Here is a 14,661-nt window from a genome sequence, read left to right on the forward strand (position 1 = left end):
TTTCAAAATAATAATTTCAAATATATGTATTTTAATGTTTTCATCTACTTTTTTCAATGTTCTCACTTGTGGTTTCAGTGTTTTAAATTTTTTCTTGTTTTCACCTCACAGGAGAGATTTGTTTTAAGGTAAAAGGCTTAGCTGTGGGGCCAGTACCATTGGCCAACTGGCTAATTTTCCCCACTGCCAGCATCCCATACAGGTGACTGTCTGCGTCCTGGCTGCTCCACTTCCCACCTGGTTCCCTGCTAATGGTCTGGAAAACCAGAGGAGCATGACCCAAAGCCTTGGGACCCTGCGCTCAAGTGAGACACCTTGTGTTCTGGCTTTAGATCAGCTCAGCTCTAGCCGTTGTGGCCATTTGGGGAAAGGAAATAGATGGAAGATCTTTCTCTGTTTCTTTCTCAATAAAAATAGATAAATCTTAAAAAAAAAAAAAAAAGGCTTAGCTACCTTTAGCTTAAGTTGAGACAAGATTTACAACAGGCAAAAAATATATTTTTGCATATAAAAGAAAAAAGTCATTATCTTTTAATATCTAACAGTTATCATACGTTAGTTGTAAAGTCAAAGAAGTATTTAAGATGAATACACACCATGGGTAAAGCCTTGCTTGTAATACAGGCATTCCCTATCAAAGTGCCCACTCAGGTTCAGGTCCTGGCTGTTCTGCTTCCAACCCACTTTCCTACTAATTACATGCAAAGGCAGCAGATGATAGCTCAAGTATATGGGCCCATGCCACACAAGTGAAAGATCTGAATGGAGTTCCTGGTTTCTGGCTCCAGCTTGGTCCAGCACTAGCTGTCACAGCCATTTGAGAAGTAAATCAGCAGATGGAAGATCTCCCTCTGTCTCCCTATAACTCTAACACTCCTCCTTTCAAATAAACAAATAAATTTTTAAAAAGGAAGAAACTAGACCTGGCATGATAGCCTAGCTGCTAAATCCCTGCCTTGCAGCCGTCCGGATCCCATATGGGCACTGGTCAGTATCCTGACTGTTCAACTTCCCAGCCAGCTCCCTGTCTTTGGCCTGGGGAAAGCAGCAGAGATAGCCCAAAGCCTTAGGAACCTGTACCCATGTGGGAGACCAGAAAGAAGCTCCTGGCTTCAGATTGGCTTAGTTCCCGACATTGCAGCCATGTGGGGAGTAAACTGGCAGACAGAAGATCTTTCTCTCTGTCTTTCCTTCCCTGTAAATCCACCTTTCCAATTGAAAGAAAGAAAGAAAGAAAGAAAGAAAGAAAGAAAGAAAGAAAGAAAGAAAGAAAGAAAGAAAGAAAGAAAGAAAGAAGAGTATAAGTATATATAAGCTTAAGAGTATAAGTAGATATCTAGTTAAACTATCTGGGAAAGCCAAACAAACCTTTAAAAAGAAAAAAAGACAAACACATACATGCTAAAATATTCTTCTCCTTTACAGAGGGTGGACACAGAAGAAAAAAACTGAACCATTTGTCCCGCTGACCTTCCTTCATACCTCGATCAACACCCCTGTAATCAGAGGTCCACGTGGGCATGCATCCCTCTCAAATACATAAATAATATTAAAAATAAAATTTTAAAAATTCCTAGTAAGAGAAAAATCCACTCCTAGTCAATATTATATAAGCCTTTCTCTTATTCACATTAATACACCCTTTAATTGAACAAGTGCCACAAAGAATTTACAAAATGAGCTCTTATAGATGCTTGGGGGACTGGCACCACAGCGTACCACGTTAAGCCTCTACTTGTGGTGCTGATAACCCACTTGGGTGCCTCTTCCAACCTAGCTGTTCCTTTTCCAATCTAGCGCCCTGCTAATATGCCTGGGAAAGCAGCTGAAGAGGGCCCAAGTATTTGGGCACCTGCGCCCATGTGGAAGACCCCAAAGAAGCTCCTGATTCCTGGTTCCAGAATGACCTAGCACCAGCCATCTGGGAAGTAAACCAGCAAACAGATCTCTTTCTTTCCTCTCTCTGTAACTCTACCTTTGAAATACATATATAAAAAGTAACATTCACAAATAATTTATGAAGATCCTAAAAGCAGGCCAGATACATTGTTACAACTTACCTAGGTACAAAAAGATTTTGTAGATGTTTTAGTATGCTTTGAACATATAGATTAGGTTCTTTAATAACTGGTAATGGAATAGAATCTTTTGGCATCACTAAAGCCATAATCCAGTCTGTATATACATCAACACAATATTTTACAGTCTCTCCATCCAGAGGAAGGGTCAGTCCATAGCAGATGACTTCCATGGTCCATTTTACCTACAGGAGAGAATATACACATATAATTAATATATATCCCTATCTATTTTAGATTAATTTAAAATCATAATCGCTGAAAACTGCCAAAAATCTCTAAACTAAGAATATATTCATTTTAACATGTATACTGGGTTTATTCTAGATAATGCCCTTCTCATATAACAGATATGCATATCTGCTCAAGTTGCTGCCACCCATCTAAGAGACTAGGATGGAGTTCCTGGCTCCTGGCTTCATCTGGCCCAGCCCAAGCTACTATAGCCTTAAGCTAGCAAGCAGAGGATCTTTCTGCCATTCTGCCTTTCAAATAAATCTTTTATTAAAAAAAAAAATCAAAATTTCTAATTGTTAATTCAATTTGCCTATACTCATATATACCGTTATGAAATTTAATCATATTCCATCTCCAAATATGCAACATGAACAAATGACAGGAAGATTAACTGTTCAACTCTTACTTTACAACTGTTTGTCGTGGAATGTAATAGTTAAGATAAATAGGACAGAACAACCACAGATGAGAAGGCACTGAGCCGTACCAAATGAATCTCAGGGTCTTGTTCCATTAGAATCACACCGCAAGGACTGAGAAAAACTGCCTATCTGAACCAGTGTGCAGTTCCAAAGGAATAAGGTTCTCTAAAAAAAGGTAAGAATCTAAATTTGCAGAAGAGGATGAAATTCTATCCCATCCACTAGATTGAAAAATTTAAATGAATCCCTTAAGAAACTTTGGGGGAAAATCACGAGGTAAATGATCAATGAATACTTAGAAGTATGATTGCTGAGAACCAGCCTATTTAGGTCAAGCCACACTTCATTCCCTCTACACAAGCTTAACTCCTTTATTAACAAAGCTACTACGCAGAGAGCTGACAATTACATAGTGCTGCTCCACTTCCAACCCAGCTCCCTGCTAATGGCCTGGGAAAGCAACACAGGATGCTTTCCAAACTCCTGGACCCCACCCATGTGGATGATCTGGAAGAAGCTTCTGGTTCCAAGCTTCAAACTGATTCAGTTCTGGCCGTTAAAACCATTTCGGGAATGAACCACAATTGGGAGATCTCTATCTCTCCTCCTCTCTCTGTAAGTCTGACTTTCAAGTAAATAAATAAATCTGAGAGAGAGAGAGAAAGAGAGAGAGGACATGCTACTGACCAGCTGTAGCTATCACAAATCACAAAGCTAGAAAGGATGGAAGATGGGCCTTCAGTCATCTAGGGATAGGCAAGAGACCCTCCAAATGCCCATCTCAGTGGAAACCAGGGCCCAAGTCCAGAGCCCAGGGGAGAGTCTCGACACTTGAGTGTGTCCTGAGCACTGAGCTGGTCTAGTATAAAACTTCTGCAACAAAAAGACAAACCAACTCCTTGTGCTCTCCTCCCCCACCCCAAACTCCCAGCTCTAATCTTCCCAGATGGTATCTTATGGGCAAAAATCCATCTAAAAGTTGCTAATCAATTTTTCAGTAACGAACATACTTCCACACAACAGAATAACATGAAGAAACACTTACTTCTTTGTCAGTTTTCAACAAACTTTCACTAGCAGCCACCGAAGGGGTACCTAACGCCTGCCCGAGCGGACGGACCACCGCATTTGCCACCTCTCGTCCAACGCTCTCTGGATAGCTGTGAAGCACGCTGGTATGGCCCTGATCATTCTGAATCACCAGATGCAGGGACCTCCACTCAGAGTACATGGTGCCGCTAAAGTACCAGCCAAATGACACCTGAAAAGCAAAACAGAAAGGTACATCAAATTATACTACTGCAAATTCATCATAATAAGAAATACAAATTTACATGAAAAGATAAAAGCTATTATCATACTGTTTCTAGAAGAGACGGGGGGTGGGGGAACCTCATATTTAAGTGTTTTGGAAAAGTCCTGAAACAGCCTCATACTGAGATGAGAACGAAGGCAGAGCTGGCACACAGCCGTCTGAGCACGTGCGCTGGCTGGCCCCAGAAGATGATGACCAGAGCTGGGGCCTGGACAGCCTGAAGGAACCCTCCCCAGGACAGGACTATTACGCAGAAAATGGCAACAGAGTCTTCTTCAAGATCCAGATTTTTTTCAGTCAACAGCTTCTTGAGGACAATAGTCTCACTTTATCTGTGGTTTTGTTTTCCACAGTTTCAGATACCAGAAGTCAATCGTGGTTCAAAAATATTAAATATAAAACTCCTGGGAAAAAAGTCATAAATTTTGTTTATTTTTTAAAAATGTTTTATTTACTTTTATTAGAAAGTCAGATATACAGAGAGAAGGAGAGACAGAGAGAAATATCTTCTGTCCGATGATTCACTCCCCAAGTGACTGCAACGGCCGGTGCTGCGCTGATCCAAAGCCAGGAGCCAGGAACCTCTTTCCGGGTCTCCCATGTGGGTGCAGGGTCCCAAGGGTTTGGGCCATCCTCGACTGCTTTCCCAGGCCACAAGCAGGGAGCTGGGTGGGAAGTGGGGCCGCCAGGACATGAACTGGTGCCCATATGGGATCCCAATATGTGCAAGGTGAAGGCTTTAGCCACTAGGCTACTGCACCGGGCCCACAAATCATAAATTATAAACCACACGCTGCTCAGAGTAGCATGATAAAAACCTTAAGCTGTCACCTAAGAAGCCGTTGAACTTGACGGGACAATAAGATGCTGGACTCTATGTTTGGTATACGCTTGCAATGGGGAAATCTCAACTGAACTTGAGCTGTGGTTATGCAACAAGGTGGAGGAATCCACCATGGTGGGAGGGTTTGGGGAGGGGTGGGGAGAACCCAAGTATCTATGTAACTGTGTCACATAATACAATGTAATTACTGAAGTTAAATAATAAATAATTTAAAAAAAAAAAAAAAAAAAACCTTAAGCTGTCTTACCCCACCAGGATGTGACATCATCCCTCTGTCTAAGGAAGCCAGCTATGTAAGCTACCTACCCATTACTTAGTGAATCAGTGCCCAGTTCAGCTGTTAGATGACTGTCTAGGTATCACAGCATTTGTGTCCAAAAAACCCTTACGCTACTTAATAATGGCACCAAAGCACAACAGCAATGCCAAAATGCAGCCATACAATGCTTCCTTCAAGTCAAGAGATGATATTCCTCAACCTAGGAAAGAAAATATATATGTTCAAGCTGCTAAGATCTATAGCAAGAACACGTTTTTTAAAGATTTTTTTTATTTGAAAGGGATAAGGGAAATCCCAAGGCCTATGGAACTGTATCATAAAATGACAATAATAATAATAGTAATAAGTAAAATTTTAAAAATAAGTAAATAAAAGCCAGGAAATGAATACCACAAAAGTTAAAATAGTCATTTCCTCTAGTATAGAAGGAATTCAGATTACAAGGGTTAAAAAAAGGAGGTTCTGAGGGCTCAAGAAGTCTTTAAAAATTTATGCAATATATATATTGTGAAAAACTTATGAAAGGCTTAAAGATTGTATATCAAAATAAATTGTATCTTTTAATTCAATTTTCAATGAAAAATTTTATTTGAAAAACAGAAAAAGGAAACAGAAAAACATATTCCATTTAGTGGTTTACTCCCCCAAATGGCCACAACAGCCAGGACTACAGGGCCAGGCCAAAGTCAGAAACTCAGAACCCAACTCGGGTGCCCTGTGTGTATGGCAAGGGCCAAGTCCTTGGGCCACCTCCCACTGCCTTCCCAGACACACTGGCAGTGAACTGATACCCTGGACTCTAACTGGTACTCTGATATGAGATGCTGGCATCCCACATGGCAGCTTAACTCAACTATATCACAGCACCAGTCCTAGAACAAATGAAATCTGTGAAATTCTGAAGACAAAAAAAATTTATGCTTTTACTGTCACATCTCAAACTGTAAAAGCTATAACCATAAGCTCTTACTTTAGTTGGAGACAGTGTTAAATTTGTGAATGGAAGAAACAGAAAATACGTTCTAAGTAAAGACAACACCTTGCATCAGAAAGCACTGGAGTCTATACTAGCCTGCAGGGTTTAGGTCTCTGGTTCCAGGCACCCAATCATCGTGTGGGACATACCCTAGGTAGTCCAGGACTTCTCTGTTACAAACAAATCCCTGTAATTTCCCATCAATGTTCTTATATTAGACTTACACAATTCCTTAGAATAGTGATTCCTTACAATAATAATTTTTAAATTTCCAGTAATGGAACACCTAGAAGTCACACTGTTCTTTACAGAACATACTAAAAGCTGCCACTTACTAGGATTTACTACATTACTTATGATCATCAAAACAATCCTTGGAATACCCAGTAATACCCTGTTCCACAGATGAAATAAGAGGAATGTGCTTCTTGCTTTACCCAAGATTTGAGACCTTCACTTTGACCCATCTCTGTTGGGCTCCACACCCTATGGCCCATGCTGCCTGCTACCCTGTACGTTCCCCATGCCAGGCACTGCTGCTGCCTATGCTGTGCCCGCTCTATGAAGATACACCGTGTACCGTGCAAATGAGGAATTTCAGCTACAGAGAACTGTAGTGAATGCAATAAGAAGCTGTGTGAATGCAATGCAAATATTACAGCCGCAAGTGTCTGACTCATAAATAGAATCAGGGATGGTTAGCCCTTCACAATTCACTTCCATTAGATTCCACATTCTGTTTCTTCTGAAATCAGTTGCATAGCCAGCAGTTTAAACAAAACACACAGAAACAATCACTCTTTTAAAAGTCCTTCCCCTAAGTAACTTTTTCATCAAACTGAGGAGAGCCTAGCACTGTTTATCCTGGAAAATCTGATTCTAGCTCACCAAATATCAGTGAGTCTACTGCAGGGGCTGGCACTGTGGTTCAAGAGGCTCATCTTCCTCCTGCCAGCATGGCATCCCAACTGGGCGCTGGTTCATGTCCCAACTGCTCCACTTCCCATCCAGCTTCCTGCTTGTAGTCTGGGAAAGCAGCAAAGGATGGCCCAGAGCCTTGGGACCCTGCACTCATGTGGGAGGACAGGAACAAGGTCCTGGCTCCTAGCTTTGGATCAGCTCAGCTCTGGGGAATGAACCAGTGGATGAAAGATTTCTCCCTGTAAAAACAAACAAAAAAGAAAAACAAACAAAAGCACAAACTACCTTTCAAATATATATTCAAAAATAAATAAACTATCTTAAAAAAAAAGAAGAGCCGGGCCCGGTGGTAGCCCAGTGGCTAAAGTCATTACCTTGCACATATCAGGAACCCCTATGGGCACCGGTTCTAATCCTGGCAGCCCCACTTCCCAACCAGCTCTCGGCCTGTGGTCTGGGAAAGCAGTAGAGGATGGCCCAAACCCTTGGGATCCTGCACCTGCGTCGGAGACCCAGAGGAAGCTCCAGGCACCTGGCTTCGGTTTGACTCAGCTCCAGCCGTTGTGGCCACTTGGGGACTGAATCATCGGATGGGAGATCTTCCTCTGTTTTTGCCTCTCTGTTTATCTGCCTAATAAAAATAAAAATAAAAATAAAAATAAAAAAGCCTATTGCATTTGAACATCTCAGGCTACACAATGACAAGTTCCTGACCATCAAAGCTGGCCTCTCACAATCTGGCCCCAAACCACCTTTTCCTGTCTTTCCATACATGAGAGTCCATCAGTGTATTCTCACATTTTAGCCAAACTAGTTAACTTCTTTTGGAATTGGAAGGAATCCAGTTAAAGGGGCTTTCAGATCCTATAAGGATCTAATCTTTTGCTTCCTGGATCTTTCCATGAAAATGGGAAGGCAGGAGGGATGGTTCATTAGCAGAGTATCTACAGTTCAGACAGGGGAGAGGTGTCTACTCAAGTTTCCCCACAACTGATAAGGAATTCCCCCAGGAATAGCCTCATGTACTGAATTTCGCTTCAGTAGAGTTATTCCCACACCACACCTTTTTTTGGCCTTTAAAGAGTTAACATTCAGGGGCAGGGCACAGGCAATGGTTTTCCCTTTCAGCCACCTGCTTGTGGACTGGGAAAGCAGTACAGGATGGCCCCCCGGAGTCTTAGAACCCTACATCCACACAGCAGACACAGAAGCTGTTCCTGGCTCCTGACTTCAGATCAGCTCAGCTCTGGACACTGCAACCATTTGGGGTTGAAAAATCTGTCTCTCCTTCTTTCCATAAATCTGTCTCTCAAATAAAAACAAATAAATCTTTAATATATATATATATATATATTATATAGAACACTTTCCAAATTAAAAACAGATTCTTTGAATGGTCAAGTAATACTCCACAGCATAACTGTTGCAAAAGGTCTCCTAGTGATGTGAATTTACTTTACTTTTTTTTTTTGTCACCAGGAAACAAGCTTTTACATACTCATAAATCTTTAGTGTCTCCTCTCCAGGACTGAAACTTTTGGATCAAAGGATGTATGTATTTTTAACATTAATAGGTCTTGCCAGATTGCTTCCCTCAAAAAAGCTGCAACTTTCATTTACATTAGTTAGTGAGAACTATTCTCTTTTCATCCTCTAATCCCTGCCAAGATCAGCTTTATTTATCTGCCAATTTAACAGATATGAAAGTGCAATTTCATTGTTCTAACCAAATACTTCCTTTTATTTTATAGCTTCTGATTTCGAGTCTGGCTTAAAAAGTTCCTCCTCCAATTCCCTTATCGGTAAAATTATGAGTCATGAAATAAATTTAACAGGAAACACTTCTGATTTTTTTCTTTTTTAAAAGATGTATTCATTGGGGCTAGAACCATGGCATAAGCCTCTGTTATCACGTTAACAATAATATGGGTGCTAGTTGGCATCCACTCCAGAAGTGGACTTCACTTCCCACCCAGCTCTCTGCTTGTGGCCTGGGAAAGCAGGGAATGATGGCCCAAGTTCTGGGGCCCCTACACCCAAGCAGCAAACCCAGATGAAGCTCCTGGCTTCAGTCTGGCCATTTCCAGCTGAGTAGCCTTTTGGTGAATGAACTAGCATATGGAAGATTCTGTTTCCTCTCTGTAACTCTGCCTTTCATATAAAAACAAATAAAGCTTAAAAAAATTCATTGATTTATTTGAAAGGCAGTTACAAGTTATAGAGTTTGGAAAGACTGAGATGACTTCCATCTGTTGGTTCACCCCTGAGATGGCCACACCAGTCAGAACTGGACTACACCAAAGCCCGGAGCCAGGAACTCCACCTGGGTCTCCACAAAGATAGCCATATTCCACCTTCTACTGCTTTTCCAGGCGTATTAGCAGAAAGCTAGATCAAAAAAGGAGAAGCTGGGACTCAAATTGTGCTCATATATGATACCAATGTCCCAGGCGGTGGTTTAACCCATGGGGCTACAACCTCAGACCCCCAGCTGTGGAAATAGGAAGTATACTTTTAGTTAACACAATGATCAGAGTACCTGTACTGGTAGCCAATCAGGAAATCCAGGTACTCTGCAACACAAGACAGCTCCACACAAGAAAAAATTATACAATTCCACGCCATCTGAATGTCTTCCAGGAAATTATCCTATTTATTATTTATTGAAATAATTTTATTTATTTATTATTTCTTTATTACATAGAGAGGAGAGTCAGACAGGTCTTCTGCTGGTTCACTTCCCAAATGACTGCAACGGACAGAACTGGGCTGGTCTGAAGCCATGAGCCAGGAGCTTCTTCCAGGTCTCCACATGGACACAGGAGTATAAGCATCTGAGCCATCCTCTCCAGGCAGCCAAAATTCAAACCAGTGCCCAGATAGGACACTGGTGCTGCAGAGAGAGGCTTAACAGGCTACACCATGACATGGCCCAAAATCATTTCATTCTTGTCTAAAATGAAAAAATTAGCTATTTTAATACACATTTTCCAACTAATACAATTGTGGTATTCCTGTAAATCAAAAAAAGGGTGAAGCTTTTGCTTTAGAATATCACCTTAAAAGATGAACTCCCAGGCCCAGAACAATAGCTCAGTGGCTAAAGTTTTTGCTTTGCATGCACCAAGATCCCATATGCATGGCGGTTCTAATCTTGACAACCCCACTTCCCATTCAGCTCCCTGCCTGTGGCCTGGGGAAGCAGTTGAGGACGGTCCAAAGCCTTGGGATCCTGTACCCACATGGGAAACCTGGAAGAGGCTCTGGGCCCCTGGCTTCAGATCGGTGTAGCTCTGGCTGTTAAATAGAACAGTGGTCTTGTGACCATTGTTGAAGGACTGCACTGTTGCTATAATATAGGGGTAACAGTGGAGCTAAAGGGGATGTAGAGGGTGGAAGGGGAAATCCCTGAGCCTAAGCTACAGCATCATGGGAAAAAAAAAAAGAACCTTGCCTTAGGGGCCACTGTTGTGCCTCTGGGGGCTAAGGCACTGCCACTGTCACTGCAAGTGCTGCTTTGAGTCCCAGCTGCTCCACATCTGATCCAACTGACCCAGCTAGGAAAGCAGAAGACAGCCTGAGTACCTGGACCCTGACACCCACGTGGGAGACCAGGATGGAGCTCCTGGCTCCTGACTTCAGCCTAACCCAGTCGCAGCTACTGCAGCCGTATGAGGAGTGAACCAATGGACGAAAGATGTCCCTGTCCCTCCCTCTCTCACTGTAACTTCAAACAAACACATCTTAAGAAAAAAAAAATCAGAATCCCATTGTCTGTGGTCATGCTACTCAGGATGCGAGCTGCTACCACTAGCACACTAATGTCGGGAGTACAATCACAGACTACCTATTCACACTGAGTTCTTATTTCAAAATGTCAAATACAAGGAAAAGATGTCATATTATGGCATCTGTCAATTTCATTATCCCCTCTAGTATAGCTAAAACTAACTTTTCATAATGATACTAATTTTATAAGGACAATAATTTATCATTTTCATCTGTGATAGACAGTTTCGATGATTTTGTTCAATGCTTTATGTTGGTAGATTACATACTAATTTCAGGATCAAAAAGTAGTCATAACTCAGGCAGGCATTGCAGTGCATCAAGTTAAGCTGCCACCTGTTGACGCCAGGATCCCATGTGGGTGCTGGTTTGAGTTCCAGATCTCCTACTTTCACTCTAGTCCCTGCTAATGATGCTGGGTAAGCACCTATAGATGGCCCAAGTCCTTCCAGTTCCTTGCTGATATGCCTGGCAATGCAATGGATTATGAGCCAAGTACTTGGGCCGCAGTCACTCATGTGAAAATATGGAGATCAAGGCTCCTGGATTCAGCCTAGCCCCAACCTGGTCACTGCAGCCACTGGGGAGTGAACCAGCAAAGGATCTCTCCCTCTGTGACTCTGCTTTCAAATAAGTAAGTCTTTGCACACATACACGCTCGTGCACGCACACACACAATCCCCCTCTCGATGCTGTAGCTCAGGCTGTCCAAAACAATCAGTGTCAGAGACCTTAGAGAGCATCACTACTTCCAGGAGCCAGAAGAGCTGCGTCGCACAGACCCTCTTGCCCAAGGGTGTGTAGGTCAGCACCAACTTTTTGGAGAGCACCAGGGGAGACCTTTATCCCTTGCCCACCCTCACCTGCACCACTGGCCATGGGACTACTTCCAGCTCCACCTTGGCACAACAGGGCACTTAAGGCTAACAGGCCATTTTTCTAGCCACTCATTCAAAAGCGGCGTGAATGTTTTTGCTAGAACACAGGATACAAAAACATCACACTAGTCTCATCACTTAATTGATCCTTCTTGAACAACTCCACAGGAAAAATATGTACAAGTTATTCACTCACTAGATTACTGTATCTAAGGGAAATCAGTGTAACTTAATAGCTTATCAATTAGTACTGCTTTTTAATAACATGCTTGAAGGGGCTTGCAGTCAGAAAGTGGAATTTTTAAAATTAGCTAGTTAGTTAGTTGGAAAGGCAGATTTACAGAGAAAGAGAGAGATATTTTAAAAAAATTTATTTATTTTCATTAGAAAGCCAGATTTACATAGAGAAGGAGATATCTTCCAGCAGCCTTCCACGCACGTGAAAGCTTTGGGCCATCCTCTGCTGTTTTTCCCAGGCCACAAACAGCGAGCTGAATGGGAAATGGAGCAGCTGGGACACAAACCAGGGCTCAAAGGGGATGCTGGTGTTTGAAAGCAGAGGATTAGCTAGTTGAGCCACCATGTGGCCCCAACAGCTCATGAGTCATGAGCTAACTTCATAATTAGGGTATATAAACTACATAAACTTCATAATTAGGGTATATAAACTACATAGATTATGTAGCCATTAAACATAGAGATTACATTGAGGTATAAGAACACACTTGAGATTACTTAAAAGCCAGGGCTCTGGAATTAGTTGTCCTACATTCACATCCCAGTTCTATTAACTGCAAGCTAAGTCACCTTGCAAAAGCTACTCTTCCTGTGTTTGAGCATCTCCATGTGGAACAGCAGCATAGCAGTAGGCTAACAGACTAATTCAGTATTGTGCTGATGAAAGAATCGCGTATGTAAGATGTTTGGAAACTGCTATGATCCATTATGAGCAATAAATGAGATTAAATAGAGAGAGAAAACACATATAAGGGTACCTCAAAAACACCATGGAAAAAATTAAAACATAAATTTACTTTTTTTGGTAAAGATTTACTTATTTTTATTACAAAGTCAGATATATACAGAGAGGAGGAGAGACAGAGAGGAAGATCTTCTGTCCGAGGGTTCACTCCCCAAGTCACCGCAACGGTCGGTGCTGTGCCGATCCGAAGCCAGGAGCCAGGAGCCAGGAGCCAGGAGCTTCTTCCAGGTCTCCCATGCAGGTGCAGGGTTCCAAGGCTTTGGGCCATCCTCGACTGCTTTCCCAGGCCACAAGCAGGGAGCTGGATGGGAAGCATGGTGGCCGGGACATGAACCAGTACCCATGTGGGATCCTGATACATGCCAGTTGAGAACTTCAGCCACTAGGCTATTGCGCCAGACCAAGGAATTAGCTTTTTAAAATACATATATATGGCCCAATACAATAGCCTACTGGTTAAATCCTACCTTGCATGTGCCAGGATCCCATATAGGTATCAGTTCATGTCCCAGCTGCTTTACCTGCCTTCCAGCTCCCTGCCAGGAACTCCATTTTGGCTTCCCATGTAGGTGGTAAGGGCCTAACCGCATGAGCCGTCCTCCACTGCTTTCCCAATCATATTAGCAGTGAGCTGAATCAGAAGCACAGCAGGGACCAGCGCCATGGCCTAGCAGCTAAAGTCCTTGCCTTGAATGCACCAGAATCCCATATGGGCACCGGTTCTAGTCCCAGCAGCTCCACTTCCCATCCAGCTCCCTGCTTGTGGCCTGGGAAGGCAGTTGAGGACAGCCCAAAGCCTTGGAACCCTGCACCCGCGTGGGAGACCTGGAAAAAGTTCCTGGCCTCTGGCTTCAGATCGGCACAGCACCAGCCATTGCAGTCACCTGGGGAGTGGATCATCGGACGGAAGATCTTCCTCTCTGTCTCTCCTCCTCTCTGTATATCTGACTCTGCAATAAAAATAAATAAATCTTAAAAAGAAGAAGAAGAAGAAGCAGCAGCAGCACAGCAGCCAGAAGTCTAACAAGCATTTTGAAATGATATACTAATGTTGTAAGTGGCGGCTTAGCCTGTTGGCCAGAATGCCACCCGAGGAAGCTACAATTTTGACATAGGCAAGAATAGATAAGAGAATAATAAGGAGCAGGAAGAACAGAAAATGAACAAGAGGAAGGACATCTGCTTCAGTAAAAGCACCCAGTCATAGAAACCAGGGGAGTCAAGGAAGGTCAACAGATTTCAAACCTAAGCAGTGACCCATTTTCAAGGTCTTTGAATGCTAGGATCAGAGCTATGTAAATCAGCAAAAGCTGGAGGTAAAGACTATCACAGGACTAATTCACAGAAACCAGAACCCTGGTAAATCTGACAGAAGTGATTAAGACAGGTGGGCAGGAAATCCTAATCATGAAGTGCAGCACGGCTAATATGAGGACAGGCAGGGCAGGCATGCCAGTGACACCCCAAGACCTAACTGAGCTCATCAGAGGATTCAGGTCTTTCCTGCCCACAGGTTGGATGCTGTCAACGGAAAAGTCTCACCTTCAATGCCCAGAAGTAAATACAACAGAAGGAAAGATGAAAAATGGGGCCAGCACAGGGGATGGGGGGTGGGTAGCAGTGACATTCCACATGGGTGCTGGTTCACATTTTGGCTCTTCCACTTCCCATCCAGCTCCCTGCTTGTGGCCTGGGACCCTGCACCCCTGTGGGTGACTAAGAAGAAGCTCCTGGCTCCTGGCTTCAAATTGGCCCAGCTCCAGCTATTGCAGCCATTTGGGGACTGAACCAGTGGATGGAAGATCTCTCCTCCTTCCTCTCTCTCTCACCCTTTTTCAAGTAAAATTTTAAAAATAAATAAAAACAAACATAAGGAAATGACAGTACTCCCTTATAGATTCTTTAATTTTTCCCCCCAATTCTATATGTACCCATCTTC

General features: G+C 42.8%; 1 protein-coding gene across 4 annotated transcripts in view; it reads right to left on the reverse strand.

Moving 5' to 3' along the window:
* Nucleotides 1-14,661, reverse strand: part of RALGAPB (Ral GTPase activating protein non-catalytic subunit beta) — an 83,144-nt gene that overhangs the window by 62,379 nt on the left and 6,104 nt on the right. For 2 of the 4 annotated variants that reach the window (XM_012927191.2, XM_058679748.1), the window contains exons 2-3: nucleotides 3,783-3,998; nucleotides 2,061-2,263 (exon numbers count right to left, since the gene is read on the reverse strand). In XM_012927191.2, the coding sequence (XP_012782645.2) occupies nucleotides 2,061-2,263; nucleotides 3,783-3,968 (389 nt within the window). In that variant the 5' untranslated portion in view covers nucleotides 3,969-3,998. Of the gene's footprint in view, nucleotides 1-2,060; nucleotides 2,264-3,782; nucleotides 3,999-5,198; nucleotides 5,333-14,661 lie in introns of those variants that run through there. The other 2 variants (XM_058679749.1, XM_058679751.1) reach the window with 2 other exon arrangements.

This window comes from Ochotona princeps, chromosome 22 (genome assembly GCF_030435755.1).
Source record: "Ochotona princeps isolate mOchPri1 chromosome 22, mOchPri1.hap1, whole genome shotgun sequence".
NCBI lineage: Eukaryota > Metazoa > Chordata > Mammalia > Lagomorpha > Ochotonidae > Ochotona > Ochotona princeps.